The 17,351-nt window shown below is 36.6% G+C and overlaps 1 protein-coding gene across 10 annotated transcripts in view; it reads left to right on the top strand.

Moving 5' to 3' along the window:
- Positions 1-409: 409 nt before the first annotated feature.
- Positions 410-17,351, top strand: part of fam13a (family with sequence similarity 13 member A) — a 40,819-nt gene continuing 23,877 nt past the window's right edge. For 8 of the 10 annotated variants that reach the window (XM_043229117.1, XM_043229188.1, XM_043229412.1 and 5 more), the window contains exons 1-8: positions 3,967-4,240; positions 5,438-5,647; positions 7,964-8,141; positions 10,082-10,229; positions 11,345-11,431; positions 13,607-13,699; positions 15,455-15,547; positions 16,730-16,953. In XM_043229117.1, the coding sequence (XP_043085052.1) occupies positions 3,982-4,240; positions 5,438-5,647; positions 7,964-8,141; positions 10,082-10,229; positions 11,345-11,431; positions 13,607-13,699; positions 15,455-15,547; positions 16,730-16,953 (1,292 nt within the window). In that variant the 5' untranslated portion in view covers positions 3,967-3,981. Of the gene's footprint in view, positions 838-3,966; positions 4,241-5,437; positions 5,648-7,963; positions 8,142-10,081; positions 10,230-11,344; positions 11,432-13,606; positions 13,700-15,454; positions 15,548-16,729; positions 16,954-17,351 lie in introns of those variants that run through there. The other 2 variants (XM_043229035.1, XM_043229390.1) reach the window with 2 other exon arrangements.

Raw genomic sequence — 17,351 nt, 5'->3', positions numbered from 1 at the left:
TGTTTTTTTAATAATAATGCACGTAAAACTGAGTCTTGGAAAAATTAGACAGTAGTGCTGATTTCCATAAATCTTTTAACCTAAAGACATTATTAAAAATAGCTTTCCAGGGTTCAAAACTAAAGTCTATATAAAGGGATGTGAAGTATAAGATTAAAAATATAAGATTTGCTTTGATAAATCCATAATATATAAAAGTTTAAGATTGTTCATTCATTAGTGAAGCTTTTGAGGACTATTACTCTTTGTACAAGCTGTGCACAAAGACTTTTTTATTCAGTACAAGAGCCTGTGCATACAAATTTACATGCAGCTTATGTTGGTCTTTATTTTCTCGGTGTAGTTGGAAAGGAGATTCTAAACTACCAAACAATTTCAATTTTCTACATCAAGTTAATTCTTTAAAATGTATGAAGACAAACAAAGACCCCTTACACCAACACTTTAAAGGTTTTTGGTAATTGATGCAGCTTCCTCTCACTTGCCCCATGTGGAGAGACCCCTCAAAGGTTTGGGCCAGCTGGTCATGTGACTCACAACACCAGCCAATTAGAGCGCAGGGCTCAGATTTCATTTGGTGAGGAGTCACTAAGCTCCACTGAGCTTTAGGAAAGGGAGGCTGACTCCTCTGCTTAGCCTCTGAAGTTTTAACGGAGTTAAACGGATACGTTTAGCCTATCCAAAGATGGACTAAACAACACATTATGCCACAAAGACTTTGTTATTGGATGTTAAGGAGGCCACTGTAAGAAAGGAGAAGGAATTTGGGGAATTCATCACTCCACGAGCTCTTCCTGGAAGAAGAGGGAGATGGGGGCTGGAGCAATAACCATCTGTGTAAGTACAAAAAAACATGCTGGTCAACTCCTTATAAGGCAGGGAACTCAGCCAGCGAGAAAGTGTGCGTGTTTGAGTTTACACATAATTATTGTGGAGTTTCTGCATGCATCAATGTGCAAGAGTGCTGGCCGTGATCCTGGACTTAAACCTGGGTAAAAGCCGCTAGACTGAGGTCATTTCTTCCCATCTGTTAACAATGTCTCTTGTGTTAGGCCACCTGGAACTGACACTCTCGTGTCAGCTTCACGCTTAATGAAACTTTATAAATAAATTAACATTGCTGTTTCTTTATGAGGACAGCAACCTCAAATAGACAACTTTGTATCTTATTTAACCTTAAAAGGTTCATTGTAGTATTTTAAGTATACATACTACTCTAGGGTACTAATGTGCAACTCGCAGAGTTAAATATGGTACAATGTTATCCCTTATCAGAACAATTTGTGCTAATTTTTCAGAGCGTTAGCTTTGTGAACTATGTGCGTGTGTTTCTATATAGCAGAGTGGATCTGCAGCTGTTGCTAGCATGCGCTGCTATGACTAGTTGCTGTCAGGACCACACACAGCATTTGTGAGCGCATGCGTGAGATATATGAATGAACGTGCCCAAACTCGCTTCTCGCTTCATGAAACTGAACAAAAGGACAAAAACCTGCATTAAAAATCCCAGCTTTTGTAGCAAATGTTTGGGGCTGTTATGCTTTTTGCTAATGTTTTAAAGTCTAACGCTTATCAGGGCTGCATTTACTTGAACAAAAGACAGCAAAAAACGGTAAAATTGTGAAAATATTAATACAGTTCAAAATCTGAATATACTGTAAAATGCAATTCATTCCTGTGGTGCAAAGCTGGATTTTCAGCATCATTACTGCAGTCTTCAGTGTCCCATGATCCTTCAGAAACCACTTTATTATGCTGATTTTATGCTTTATCAAAGTTGTTCTTTTGAACTTTCTATCCATCAAACAGATTTTTTGATGGATAGAAAGTTCAAAAGAACAACATTTCTTTCAAACAGATATCTTGTATAACATTATAAATACCCCTACTATCAATTTCGATCATTTCAGTTTAAAAATGACTGGCCCTAAACTTCTGGACAGTGGGTGTTTCAAGTTTAGTTTCTGAGCCAACTTGGGGACTCCTTAGCTAGAAATCTAAAGGAATATCATGTGACACGAGGGTTTATTGAGGTGTACTTTGCAGCCTGTGGGGGAGGGTTTGAAGATCCATTGACTTCCAAAAAGAATCAAAGCAGGGGGGCGTCATTAATTAGGACTTTGTCTGAACCTGTGATGGAAACTTGCAGCACAAAGTTTTCTATTGCTCTCATTGACTGTGAATAGCATGACTGTATGCTAACGCCAAGGCCACCCAGGACCCCTGTACGAGGTTGGGGTGATTTCATGGACATCTGTTCCTGTTGGTCTCTCATGAGTAGCTCAGACAGGCTTATGTTCTTAACGCCAACTTAAAGAACAAAATGCTAAAGATTTTAGAAAGCATTTTCAGAAATAAGATTCCATGCTAATAATTGGTCATTACTGTAAGAATTATTTAGAAACAATGCATGCAGTAATACAGCACAGCTGTTTAAGATAGAAAACAATACGTTTACATAATATATATATGTGCTGTGTATATATATTAAAATATGTAAATATTTCAGAAAAATAGGTTATGTTTGTATATTAAATATATAATTATATCAATTATTATACATATAAATTATATGAACAATAATATACCATAGACATGTAAATATTTATTATATACTGTATGTGTGTGTATATACATATACATATATATATATATATATAGAACACACACACTTTTTTCGTGATTAATCATTTGATTGCACTAGTGACACCGAAGCATATTGCCTGAAGCAGAGTAAGCTCAAGTTACGTAATGTCTGCTTTCAAAAGAAAAATGCACTTATACTGTATGGTATTTGAGCTGATTATGCTGCTGTGTAGGCTATAAGATAAACAATGTGTGTTTACAATGTGGCCTGGGTCACGCACTGCCGAAAAAAGACATTTAGTACCGCTCACCTAATTAGAAGATTCTCACATAATAGACTGTAGAGAGCAGAATGAGCCAGCAACCTTCTCATTCATCGAAGTACAGCCCTCTGAATACAATCCACTCTTGTGTTCTTTCCGTTATGTAGAAGGATGCACTGTAACTGTGTGCTTGTGACAACACTATAAATTCATTTTTATGGATGTTACTTTAAGAAAAACATTTTTTGCTGTTAAATTAGTGTCCACATAAACTTTCCATTATACAACTGAATTATTGCATTTTAAAAATTACTGCAGAAATATATTATATGCCTAAAACGTTTTGCTGGTCTTAGCTAATTTAAGATAATCTGGGTTTCTAGTCTTGAGTTGAATTAATAATAAAAGTTTTATTATTACAAGTTGTAAAACATTATATAAATATGAAAAAATTAATCAACTTAATTTTAATAAACTTGCTATCATCCATCACATTACTTATTAATCTGTTTGGAAAACTATTAAAATATGCATTTTATTTAAACGATCAATAAATTAAATCGTAAATAAATAATACTAAATAATAAAACTGTAAATAATTTATAAATATCACTTTAATCACATTTCCTTTATTCATAACAAGCTAACGGTTAACCTGATAATATTTATTAAAAAAAACATTTTATTTCACTAAATGCAAATATTAGCATTTCATATATTTTAATATATTAGCAATGCGAAAATAAAACTGGCTTATACTTTGGGTGTAATACCTAACAAACCTCTTCCAAGTTTAACTTCAATTTATTATAATTTTCACTGAAAACTACTGAATACTTGCATAATGTAAATATTCGTTCACCGTATCAGTATAGCTTTCTGAATGCATAAAGTTCAAAGCTAATCCACGACAAACTCTGTTCTCTAGGCACAGCTGAGTTTGATATAATGTCAGCTCGAGTGTGTTTCCTCTCACCTGGATACAGGTGCATGGCAACCTTTCTTGACGTAGACACACACACACACACACAAACCGGACTCCCTCCCATCTGTCTCCTGCCCCTGACAGATCCACCTACACCGGCAGAGAGAAAAAGTCTATAAATTGTGACATGGACTAGGGGTCTTCAAGATGCAGACGGTCAGAAAGGTGGAGGTGGTTGACTGCTCCTTTCTCTTCTGCTTTTCGAAGCACAACAAGGCAGCTGTTCAGATCAAGGAGGACATGAAGAGGATGGTGCAGCTGCCCATGATCAAACCCTCACCGGACAGCGTCACAGGAGGGAAGAAGATCTTCGGCGTGTCCCTGCTGGAGTTGAGAGATCTGGGACTTGTCAAGGACGGGGTTCCTGTGGTGGTCCGGAGTATGGTGCAATATCTGGAAAAGCATGGTAAGAGTTGCTCTCCGCTCACGAGTTAGACCTGATCGAGGTTGGTGTGAAGAAATCTGATCTTGCGGACAATGATAAAGAATTAAAAGTAACATGAGTGTTTCTTTGGTGAACCATTATAATGCTTGAAGCAACTAATTAGACGTCACATCCTGACCTACTGTGTTTCCACAAAGAAGAAATCATCAGCTGACTGATACAGGCCTAAAAGTTACTGGGCAAGTTATGTTTTATGATTGTTTTCAAAGGTGTGCCAAATGTTATAGCATCAAATAGCAGAATACTTTGTTTTGCCCTTTTGAACTTTATAGGGAACAGTTCCAGGGCAATTAACAATATAATAAACTTAACTTACATGCACACGTGTGTGTGTGTGTGTGTGTGTGTATGTATGTATAAAAGATAAAAGGTTTTATTGCCTAAAAAGTTTTCCTACTTATTTAGATTCTTAAACAGGCATTTATTATACATGGAAGTACAAGTTCACACTTTTAATTTTCAGTTACATTCTTTTTGGGGTGTGTATAAAAGATAAGTTTTTTGTCTAAAAAGTTGTCCTAATTCTTTACATTGGCTGAAGCGAATGAACTGGCAAGCAGTGTGTTTTTCTACCTGCCAACAGCACATGTTGTCTGAGAACATAAAGTCACAGCTTTTACTGCTTTAGTGAACGGCTCCAAGCCTTTAGCCAACAAAGTCCTAGCTCTGACCATTACAATTAGGTAACTGGGTACGCGATCAAAGTCAAACCAAATAAAAAAAATGGTGTGCACTCTAGTAGCAGCATTTCTAATCCTAACGACAAGGTTTTGCCTACGTTTGCCATTACAGTCAGTAAAAAACAAATATTCATTTTAGAAAGCATTTTGTAGCATTATCCAAAATTGTACAATAAGACAAACCCTATTTGTTTCAAACTGTACATACTGTACTCTGATAATTCAATCCCAGAAGCTGCAGTGGTGCTTGTTTTTCTCTGGATGGTGCTATAACCCTTCAGAGAAGAAAACCGCTTCACTAGGCCTTTGACAAGCCAGCGCGAAATAGAAGTATTTTACTTGAGCTTGATATATATTTTTTATTTCCATTATCTTCTCAAATGTAACGTTTGTTCTGCAATCTAGCTAACTGCCTGTCGTTAGTTTTAACCACGAATCGACCCACTTGGCTTTAGGTGTCTCTGGTGGTGTCTTCCAGGTCTTCTTCTGGAGGGTCTGTTCAGAGTCAACGGCAGCGTCCGGGCCGTGGATCACCTGCGGCGGAGGTTTGATGGAGGAGAAGAGGTGGATCTTCATCAGGACGCAGACGTCTGTGCTGTAGCCAGTTTGCTGAAGCAGTTCTTGAGGGATCTGCCTGAAGGTCTCATCCACCCCTCCGTCCACAGTCCTCTCGTTCAGCTGTACCAGGGTGAGCCAGCTGTAGTGACTTTCTTTTGTTTGCCGCCTTATGTAGAAAACGCTAACGCTTCTTTCGTCACACTTAGTTTTCATCATGTTCTCGATTCGAAACGACCTTATTTGAGAAAGTAGTAGTCTGTGTAAATGGATATATTACTGTAATTAGTTTAAAGTACAAATAAATCCACTGTTTTACTTTCTTCTCCTTTAACTTTAACTGACGCTACGCTACTCGCCCATACTTTCTGTTTTTGGGAACGTTAAGGACTGCCTACTTTGATTTGATTGGCCTAAATTTAGCGAAAAAAAAAAAAAAAAAAAAAAAAAAAAAATATATATATATATATATATATATATATATATATATATATATATATATATATATATATATATAAACACACACACAAACACGTTTATTTTATTTTTTTAATTTTCTCTATAACTCGTTCATACTTTCTGCTTTAAAAAAATAAATAAAAATTATATATATTTTTTTTTTCATCTTCCATTTTAAATGTGTAAGTGAATGAATGAATGTGGTGTGAACTGAGCGGTAAGAGGCCTTAAAAAAAAACATTTTTTTAGGAGAACAACGTTTAACAAGAGAACACAAATGTTTTACATGAAAACTCAAAACCAATCAAAAATAATTTCCCCTTATGTTTTCCCATCACTCAGGACTACAGTCTCATTCTTATGCATTTTTTTTTAAATATATTTTTATTTGTTATGTAATTAACAATTGTTATATACATTAACATAATATAATGTGTTTAATTCAATATAGCAAAGTAGGTCAGCGGTTTAGTGTCAGTCAAACCTGTTAAGCTGTTGATCAACTGAAATTATTTGGGTGAAGGTTATGGTTCTATCTAAAGCTCATGAGTCATAGGATAGAATCAGGATAATGACTGAGCAGAGCTGCCTTAGACTTCAGTGTAGACTATATCATAGTAAGTGCTTTAAATCATATTCTGTGTTTTCATTCTGCCTGAAGAGATCTAGGCAAGATTCTGGCCTTTGAACAGTGTAAAAGATTAGACAGTGCTTTAATAAATTGCATTATTTTGCTGGCTTACATCCACTGGGTCCATTAAAATTGGAAAAAATATTGAATTTGCAACTGTATCATCCTTCCCTGACCTCTGCGCTGTGCAGAGAGCAGACTTTGCTTGATTAATGTGTTCTCGATGTCACCAATAAACACCTCAGCTTCATATTGATGCTTCCCAAAAAAGATTTCCTGAAGGAATTACGCGAGCTGCTTTCTCCACGGACTTGTTTGCTGCAGTTTGTTCTTGTTCTGCCTCACTGTTGGTGTCCCAATCTCCCTCTCTTTGCGGCATGTGCGAGACACTAAATATCCTGCGCAGATGGTGCATCTCGGATGCCAGAAAACGAGGATTAAAACGGACACATATTTGTACTGGGAATGTTATGTGTGCATGCAGATACTGTAGAGTTGTGTGGTAATTTAAGATGAACTCTTGGATTTGATTTCAAACTCAAAATGTTAAAAAATAATATATTACTTTCAGGGAAGGATGATATATATATATAGAGAGAGAGAGAGAGAGAGAGAGATATTGCTGATTAATAAGACAACATGGCATTTCTTCTCACCTATTTCTTTCCCCTATTTAAAACTAATTATTAAATATGATTATTGCTAGTAAATTAGCTTACCTTTCAGCCATAGAGAGGTTCCTCTATTGCGTTAGTAGTTATAACAGGCACACTTCAGCAATGTGATGTGGTTCTTTTTTCTCTTCCCGTTGCCCCACACTGTTTTACCACATGTTCACACACCATTAAAGCCATCACCCTTCCCCTACTTCTTACAGAGTAGTTCTGAGTCAGCTCTGTTCACTTCCACATTTACTATTCACCTTAAAAGCGCCACGAATAATCCTTGTCAACACTTCGTGTTTTCCAGCTTTTCCCCAGCAACTGTTACTGCTTTGTAGCTGTTTCAAACAGAAAATATATTACAAAAAATGGAAAATACCATTCAAATATATTAACTATAACGTAAACTGATGAATAACTATTTTAAATAATAATAGAAAAAATATATTACTGCAGAGTATTTGTATATATCGCTGCAAAATAAGATCTGTAACAACATAATATTTTTAAATGTATTATTGTGAATATTATTAATAATTTATTATTTCATTAAATATAAAACACATGCATTGGAATTGGAATATGTATCAAAGAATGTGATTGAAATTTTTTTAAAGAACGTATTTTTGTTTCTTTGATCACATTTCTATTAACATCGTCCTGTTTATGATATTAAATCCTTTTATTATGTTTCCAGAATCCGGTGAGGGTGACTTCTGCAAGGACCTGCGCGAGCTCCTACTCCAGCTGCCAGATATACACTACAGTCTCTTGCAATACTTATGTCACTTCCTGTCTCAGGTGGAACGGGAACACGCTCATAACCGCATGACCGCCACCAACCTGGCCACCGTGTTTGGGCCCAACGTCTTCCAGTAAGTCACGGTCACACAGTCCAACACGAGCAAAGCAATCAAATATTTTTAGCGCTTAATCTGATACCCATCATCGCTTTTCAATGTATGTATTTTTATAGCAATTTATTACGTTGCAGATAGCTCTAATTGTTTTACCTGGAGTCGTCCATGCTCTCTGAATTATGTGTTGTCACCTCGTTGCCAGAAACCTGCGTGTCTGGGTGTCATGTTCTGTGTTCTCACTGGCTGTGTTTCAGAGTGATCAGCACTCTAAGATTCGCTTAACACAACCCTCGGCCAACCTTATAGCACATAGTTTCAATGCCTGCGCAGATATTTGAGTTGTGCTCAAAATTCACAGTATTATTATGTTTATTTTTTAATTTTTTATTTTAACCATTGTGTTTTTCAATTTATTTTATTGCGTTAGTTTATTATTGCCGGGCAATTTTTATGATTTAACATTATATTATATTATTGACACGTATATCACATTAGTTACACTATTAAATTTTAATTTGTCGTGTCACAGGACTTCAAAATTTGCATAATATCATTTGTCTGGGCATTTTACTTGTTTTAAGCAAAAATTTAAATTCCTGGAGGAAATTATATGGAAGCCCATTTCCACAATTATTAGTAAAAATATCATAAATTATTAAGACATTAGTGAAAAAGACATTAAAAGTCAAAATGATTGGCTTATGTCGTTGTTATATTCTTGACTTTTTGTCTTACAATTGTAAGATTGCAACTGACATTTTTATCTCAATAAATTCACATTTTTTGTTATATGTATGTATTTATTTTGTCATGTACTTAAAATCTTGGTATTTAAATTATATAACCACTATCATTTAAAATAATGTTTTATGTGTTTTTTGGCCTTATTATGTCTAGCTATCCTGGCTTTGGGCTCCAATAGAGGGGGCCAAAGTCCAGGTGGAATTCCTTACACAAATATCACTTACATACTCTCCGCGGTCATAAATTACTTGGTTGTTATTTTCAGGCACAGAAGCACTTAGGCTGATTATTCACAAGTGAATAGCCCTGAGAAAGAAAAACAGCCCAAGACGAGATTCCCCATCCCAGATCCCATCTGCCTTTGCGGTGCAAAACATACAGCATGCATATCTAACTATAATTCAGTTTTAATCCAACACCCTTCCAATTAACCCTAATCCAATGTTTTCGGTGTAGATTATGTCTGAAGAAGGCTGGACATGATTTTAATTGGTGCTTTGAAATATGAATTTATGCGTTCGGTCTTGTAGTGATTTAGTAAGCAGGATACCAACTGTTGCAATATGAACTCAACTCCTAATAATAAATCAGCCGCTCAGTTTCAGGGAATCCCTGTCACCACAACATGTGTGTTTGACACCTTAGCATCTTTGTAACCTCAGATCAGTGAGGTGCAAGTGACAAAACTGTTGCCTGTTTTAGGCACATACCTTTCTTCTTCTCTGTACAGCATGTACAAATAATTAAACCACAAATACAGCTGTCAGACGAGCACTCGGTGACCCCATACAGTAGCAACTTTTACGGTATGTTTTATGACTCTGCAGTGGGACAATAGCTCAGTATGGCCTCTCATATTATATGTAATAAGTATGTGTATAAGTACACACACACACACACACATATATGTATGTGTGTGCGTGTGTGTGTGTGTATAATTAGATTACTTTTTTTTTTTTAATTGAGTGTTGATCCCATAATGATTTTTGTTTTAGTTTTTTTACACTTAATCTATTGGATATTACTGTTTTATTCTCGATTATTTTTTGTAGTATTTGCATTCTGTAATATATGTTGTTTGTTCAGTATTAATTGCAATATATCATTGCTCATGATTTATTACTTAAGGGGCTAAAAAATAAGTCCTGTTCCTGGTTTTAGCATTTAATGTGGCAACAGCATGCGTGTGTGTGTGTGTTTGTTTTCTGCAGTGTGTCATCTGGTTTTGATGGTATACGGGAGCAGAATATCTGTAACAACATTATGGCCAAGCTGATCCAGAACTACAGCGCCATCTTTGAGTCTGTGGAAGAGAGAAAACAGATCGAAGAAAAACCATCAAACCTCATCGTAGTCAAAGTGAGTTTAAACAAAACCTATAAACTCCCAGTGTATTGCCGCTTCACTTGTCTCTAGTTGCCTTTAGTCATCTTTGTTCAGTGCAACAGAACAGTCCTTGAAATGCAGGCATATAATATTAATTGGTCTTTTCGTGTTGGTTTGAATGAAAATGCATATTCATTCTTTACCACTAGGTGCCGCATATTTAGCGTTAAAAGCAAACAAACACTCCTTTCAAATCAAATCACACAGATTTAGCGTCACACAAAGGAGGGGTTTGTGAAAAGGAATCATTGCACGAATCGTTTGGGAGTCGTTGAACAAATGTGTAAAAATAGATGCATATTATAACAAAAGCATTTTTTGACCTTGCATGCATGTGAACATGTTATTTGAGACTCCCAAAACCAAAATATGAACCTTTCATAACCCATAATAAGGGGACTTTAAATTTAAGAATGATAATTATAATTGTTCGTTGCATGGGAGCGGCACACTAGTATTCTAATTGAAGGAAATTGAATTCTTCAATTAACTGATTAGTAACGCTAACACAGTAAAACAAAATAAATACAATTTCCAAATACAACTGTATAGGCTAACATTTGAAAGTTCACTTTTTTGTTTTATTTCTGGTAACATTTCATTTCAACTACCGCGAAAGGTTCTTAGCATTTTAAAAGTCACGGCGCCCATTTGAGCGAAGCGCGTTTTCATTTGGCTTGCAAGATCTCCCCAGCCTATTCAATCATTTAGTAGATTTGAACATCTCTGTATATCAAACGCCGTCAAAAATGCTGACCAACTTAGAAAATCAAACCCATGTATGGAAAAACGTCTTTCACAACCCAAAACATGCCGCTTTCTGCTGCTTCAGCCAAGTGGTCACATGTACAGACACTCTGTCTACCTGACCTTGCTTTGTTGCTGTTTGCGCCGACTCGCCAAAACTTCAAGACGTCATCATGCTATCTCTCTCGTGCCACCATCAACAACGTCTGCTTTTCTGCACTTTAGTTTGAATTGTCACATGAAATTGTGTGCACCAGTCGTGCGCGCTGCTGCGTTGTTGCTGTAGTCAGTGGGTTCAGGTGATCTCACGTGAATCCCTGAGTTTATTGTTTTGTTCCCAGGAGGCCAACACAAACACTGAAAACACAGAGACTTCAACTTTCACTCCTGTTCCGAGGGCGCACGCTCCACATGTCAAGAAGATGAAGGTACGAGTAATAGTGTACAGCGTGTGTGTGTGTGTGTATTCTTAGGTGTGTGTGTATGCCTGTATTATCAACCTGCCACGGTACACAGAGTCAGTGTGGGTTTGTTTCCACAGTCCATGTCGAATTCCAGTGACATAGCACTTCAGAAACACCAGCAGTCCGATAACAATACTCTCCCTGAGGTGAAAGGTGCAATCACAAGACTCAGCTTTGAGTTTAATCCAAATGATGCAGATCTTAAGTCAGTCAAAGGCTGTTTTTTTAAAGGAATAGTTGAGCCAAAAATGAAAATGTATTCACCCACAGGCCATCCAAAATGTAGCTCTTTTCTCTTCATCAGAACAGATTTCATCACTTGCTCACCAATTGATCTTCTGAAGTGAATGGGTGCCGTCAGAATGAGAGTCTGAAGAGCTGACAAAAACATCGCAATAAGTCACTCCAAGTGATCCACATCGATACAGTCCACCAATAAACATCAAAGCTGCACGTTTGTAATGATGTTTACTTCAAACTGTTGCTTCTGGCCATTTATAATGCTTCCTTCAATAAAAAAATCACATCAAAATCCACCAGCATATTTCTTTTGAAAGCTGTTTTAGTCTGTTTCTGCTGGTAAAGTATGCCTAATTTGAGCATATTTCTCTCCTGATTGAGACTAGATTACTTTTTCAGCTGGAGGAAGCAATATTGCGGATAGAGTACTTGTATTTTAGCCAGAAACAATGGTCTGGAGTGAATATCTTAATAATTATTCTTTCTTTGAAATATAAAGCTTTTCACTTCAACAGACATAAATTAACGAACTGGAGTGGTGTGGATCATTTGTGATGTTTTTATCAGGTGTTTGATTTTGACGGCACCCATTCGCTGCAGAGGATCCACTGGTGAGCAAGCGGAAACAGAATGTGCAGATTTCTCCAAATCTGATGTGATGAAAAAACAAACTCATCTACCTTTTGGATGGCTCAATGATGAGCACATTTCCAGTGACTTTACATTTTTGGGTGAACTTTTCCTTTAATAGTCATTCAGATAGCTTTTTTTTCTCCAGCGCTTACGGACTTTTACCTCATATGAGGCTGAGACATAAAACTGGGGGCTCGATTAAACCTCTTGGTATTTACATCATGCTGACTTTGGATCGGATTCTTGTGACCTTAATTCCCGTTAAAGGGCCCGGCTAGTGATGTATTTGTCTTTCCGATGGGTATTAAAGTTACACCCCTGAGGAACACAAAAGGTGTTTTTATGGACTACAGGATGTGTTTGCTCATGCACCGAGGAACAACACTGAGTGAAAGATGAAGAACAGATCTACAGTAGCTCGTGCCAAGTACATCTCTTGACAAACACTAAGTCAATAAATATATAAAAGTCGCTTAGTCATATGTGTATTTGCTCTCTTGATAAATTGCACGAGCAGGCATATTGTAATTGAATTTTCCCAGACTTTCTGAATTTACTCTTACACACTGGATGTTGAATGCACAAAGAATGAGAGCTCTGTTTTCTGTCAGTTGAATTGAATTAACTTTCCCTCTCAATTGGATGATGTCAGTTGCATATGACGGTGGTCATGCGTACGTGCTCGGAGCCGCACGGTTTAGTGTTTACGTGTCTGCTGGAGACCGGCTGGGTCTGATGTTTGTGTATGTTCTCTCTACGGAGCAGTGTGAACCAAGACCCTCTTAAATGACTGGCATGATGTTTTGATAACAATAATATTGTTTCTGTAGATTGAAAAACCTTGCATGAAGGTACAGCTTGCCCTCTGGACAAAGGTTTTTCCAAGTACTATTCAATAGTTTGAGGTCTCTAATGTTTACCAATGGCGCATAAAACGACTGCTTTTTATTAAATACATTTAAAAAAATTTCAGCATCATTGCTCTAGTTTTTAGTGTCACGTCATGCTTCAGAAATAATTTTAATATACTGATTTGCTGCCCAAGAAACATTACTTATAGATTTATAGATAACAGTGTCTTTATCATCACTTTTGATTAATTCAATGCATGAATTAAAGTATTATTTCTTTTTTTGAAAATCATATAAACAACAGTGATGTACCTCTGCAACTTGCTTATTTTTTTATGCAGTACTGTTTTTTGAGATGCCCACGTGTCTATAAACTTTAAATGTAATAGATTATATGTTAAAATCATTTTGTTAGGTTACGCAATGCACTCCAGTTGAAAATTCTGATTATTCGAGAGAAAAGGAGTCAAGTCCAGACAACCCTATACCGACACCAAGAAAAAACAAGGTATGAATCGCCAACATTAGCTATTAGCTATTAGCAACGTTATAATATATACATATATATATATATATATATATATATATATATATATATATATATATATATATATATATATATATATATATATATATATATACTGTGTGTTTTAGAGACTTCAAACAGACGTTTGTTGTGTAGTCCTCTACAAAACATAATTGTTAAAATCAGTCTGCTACTTCATATGCTAAATAAATCTTCACACTTCCTGCTGTGATTTACAAACCCCATTCACAAGTTACAAATCAATAAAATGCATTGCAGTGTCAATAAAGCGACGTGAAATTATAGTCATTTCATGGTATGATCAAGTGTTTGTTGTGTAAATCTGTTTATCACCCAGGAGTTTAGATCCTCGTTGCGGCTTCCTGGAAGGAAGAGTCTTCGCATTCATAAATCTGAAATACTTTCCCCCATCTTCCACCTTCCAGAAATATCTCCGCCGAGGAAGGTCTTAACACACAACGGCTTATGCTGTGTTATCTTTGAAATCCAAAGCTATTGAAAGTCCTCTGTTTACATAGACACGCGGTGCTGATCAAACCGAGTTTGACCAGATAAGGCCTGTGGGAGAACCGTCTAATCGGCAAACTGATGTCGTAAACAGGCTGAGAATTGCTGATGGAAAAAAATACATGATGTGACTTTCATGAAAAATAAGACCACTTCCTACAGCGGAGACGTTTCCAATTACATAAGGGGTCAATGAAATCTTTCAGTTTAACACGTAGCGCTAGCCCAACTGGCTCACTCGGATTACCTCATTTTGTTTTGGGAAAACCAGCATAAACAAACAAAACTTTATACACAGGACATCTGTTGACATCTAAGCTGATTGTGTTGGAGCGATGGTCTAACAAGATCGAAAGACATCGCTTTGACTGTTTCGCAAGTTCTTAGCAGATAAAGGAGATACATTTCTATCTATTTATTGACTTATTTTATAGCACGAGTGAAATACTTGTTATCTCTCGAAACTTGATCATTTCCTTGTTTTGGAGGATTCCATTGCGCTTGGCATTAAGTTTTACGATTTGTTTTTTCTGTTCTTCTGATCAATAGCAAACGCACGACCACACAATTATGAAGGAAATGGTTTGCTTATCATTAACCTTTACTGAACATGGGTCAAAGGTTACGGAGGCCTTATTTGTCCTACGTTTACTTGAACTTTGCATTGGTATGGCCTTGGGAAACTTCAAGGTTCATAGGGTTTACAAAATTGCACAGCATCTTTGGTTGCAAAGGAGTTGTGGTAGCTGCCATCTCTGTTTATGCTTACATAATTTGTTTTGAGCGTTTTGTTTACTGTTCAGTCGAGGTTATTGATTATCAGCGAGGAGGAGAATCCAGTAGGTGTGTTATAAGTCTCTGTTGAAATGTAACTAGGAAGTCAGGGGTTTTTTGTGAGGTGAGGACAAAGAAACGTTGAGATCTGGAGTCTTGAAACCACGTGAAACTCCGGTTTATTAAACTGTGATAGCTTCAATCACGCGGTTCTTGCTTCTGAATCTGGTGGGTGTTAAAGATGGCGAACAGATCCAGTAGGAAAGCAGCACTCGCATGTTTACTTCACAAATTTCTAGTAAAAAATCGAGTTCTGTTATTTTGGGCGTTGTTTTTAAAATCAAGCTTTGCAGTTTACTGTAAACACTGAATGTATTGCTTATTTAAACTGTAATTTTTAAGATTTGTAGACTGATTTCTCTGTGTCTTTGTCAGGTCACTCAATGCACTCTAGTGGACAATAAAGACCCGTCTAGAGAAAGCGAGTCTAGTCCAGAAAATCCCATTCCCGTGCAGAGAAAAAAGAAGGTAAGAAATGTTGCAAAGTTTTAAGGTGTACTTAAATGGAGTATATTATCAAAAATAATGCATACCATCATGTCTTTCAAAAACATTACGATTTACTGTTAAATTACTGTTAAAAGAGAATTTTTTAGACAATATGGCCACACTTTTCAATATGCTATACTTAATGATCACAAACTTGGTGAATGGTAAGTCAGTATTTCAAAAACTTATGTTAAAATTTTTTTATAGTGGAAGTAAATGAGAGAAGCCAAAAATGGACATAAGGGAAGTTTATTATCTGTGCACTATATGTCTCATTTAGGTAAGCTGTTAACATCTTTAAGATCACACCACAACCTTTGGTGCTTTTGGGTGACGTTCGCGCTTCGACCGTTCTACAAACAGTCAGTCGAAAACGGTTAACGCAGAACTCAATAAAACAATGATTTTCCGGTGCTGTTTGCATCATTAACACATTAGTGTATCGATGTCCAGATCTCGCTTAGTTACTCTGCCTTAAATGGGTCCCACGTGGGCTGCGATCGATAGCGTCCTCTTTACGGTAGTCAAAGCCATTACCTACTGACCATCTTTGCCTTCAGGACTAAGTGCGTTGAAGATCAATCTAATCCTATTGTAGTCTTTGTGTTACGTGACTTTGTTACATGGTCTCATTTGCTTTTTGAGTTAACTATAGTCTACTTTGCCGCGAGATTGGCCTGTTTCTCACAAATCAATGCTCAAAAGTTTGGTTTTCAGACTCTCTTCTTGCCAAACGCTGTAGTCTTGCACGCGCTGCAGTTTTGCGAATACAACCGGTTTAGTATAGTTTAAGGTCTGTTTATCTTTTGCTTCGTTAAGTGACAATGGATCGATCTGAATTTGACTGGGCTCATGTTCGTGTGAGATTTTTTAGCTATTACACTTACTCATCTGGTTTTCGGCATGTACAGCCTTTATCGATTAGAAAGGTAAGACAAATGCGAGCTCATTAATAAATACCTTACTTGTTAAAACTATCTTCATGTTGGTGTTTCCTTGGGTCATCAAACTAATGGATGTTCTTGTAATGAATCTACATTTTGTCTGCATCTTTCTTTTGATTCATCTTTACTATCTTATACCGTTAAGTGCTTTCACACAATCTGCATTGTTAAAAGGGCTATATAAATAAAGGCTACTTGACTTGATTCTGTCTTTCAGGTGAAGAAGATAAAGACCGAGGCCGTGCCGCGATCTTTTCCTCAGCCGGCTCCATCCGGCGATCCCGTCTCCAGGCCTTTTCCCCATCTTCCAGACAGAAGCTCTGGCGCTAGAGCTCAGTTTTCTCCACACTCTTCAGATCAGAGCATCAGCTCCAGCGCAGACGACATGAACCTGAGCTCTCGGACCGCAAGCCCTGCCAGATCCTCAGAGACCTTCAACAGGTCAGGGTGCTTCACATGGACCTCTACAGCTGCATGAACTTTTTCCTTATTTATTCAAATATTATAAACAATAATTATGTGTGCTAAATGTATACAAATGTATTACATATCCAAAATTTTATTTATGCATATTTGCATCCAAAAATACAATAAAGTAATATTGTGAAATATTTGTACTAAAGTAACCGTTTTCCTAAATTAATATATTTTAAAGTGTAATTTATTTCTGTGACGCAAAGCTGATTTTTTTGCATTATTATTACAGCCTTCAGCGTCACATAATCTTTAAGAAATAACTACTGTCACTTTTGATCAATTTAATGTACACTTATTAAAAACAGTTATTATTGACCTCAGATTTTTCAGCTGTTCTGTATACTATTTAGTGTGCATAAAAA

Source organism: Puntigrus tetrazona, chromosome 1, assembly GCF_018831695.1.
Source record: "Puntigrus tetrazona isolate hp1 chromosome 1, ASM1883169v1, whole genome shotgun sequence".
Classification (NCBI taxonomy): domain Eukaryota; kingdom Metazoa; phylum Chordata; class Actinopteri; order Cypriniformes; family Cyprinidae; genus Puntigrus; species Puntigrus tetrazona.
This window is presented reverse-complemented; position numbering and strand designations above follow the sequence as displayed.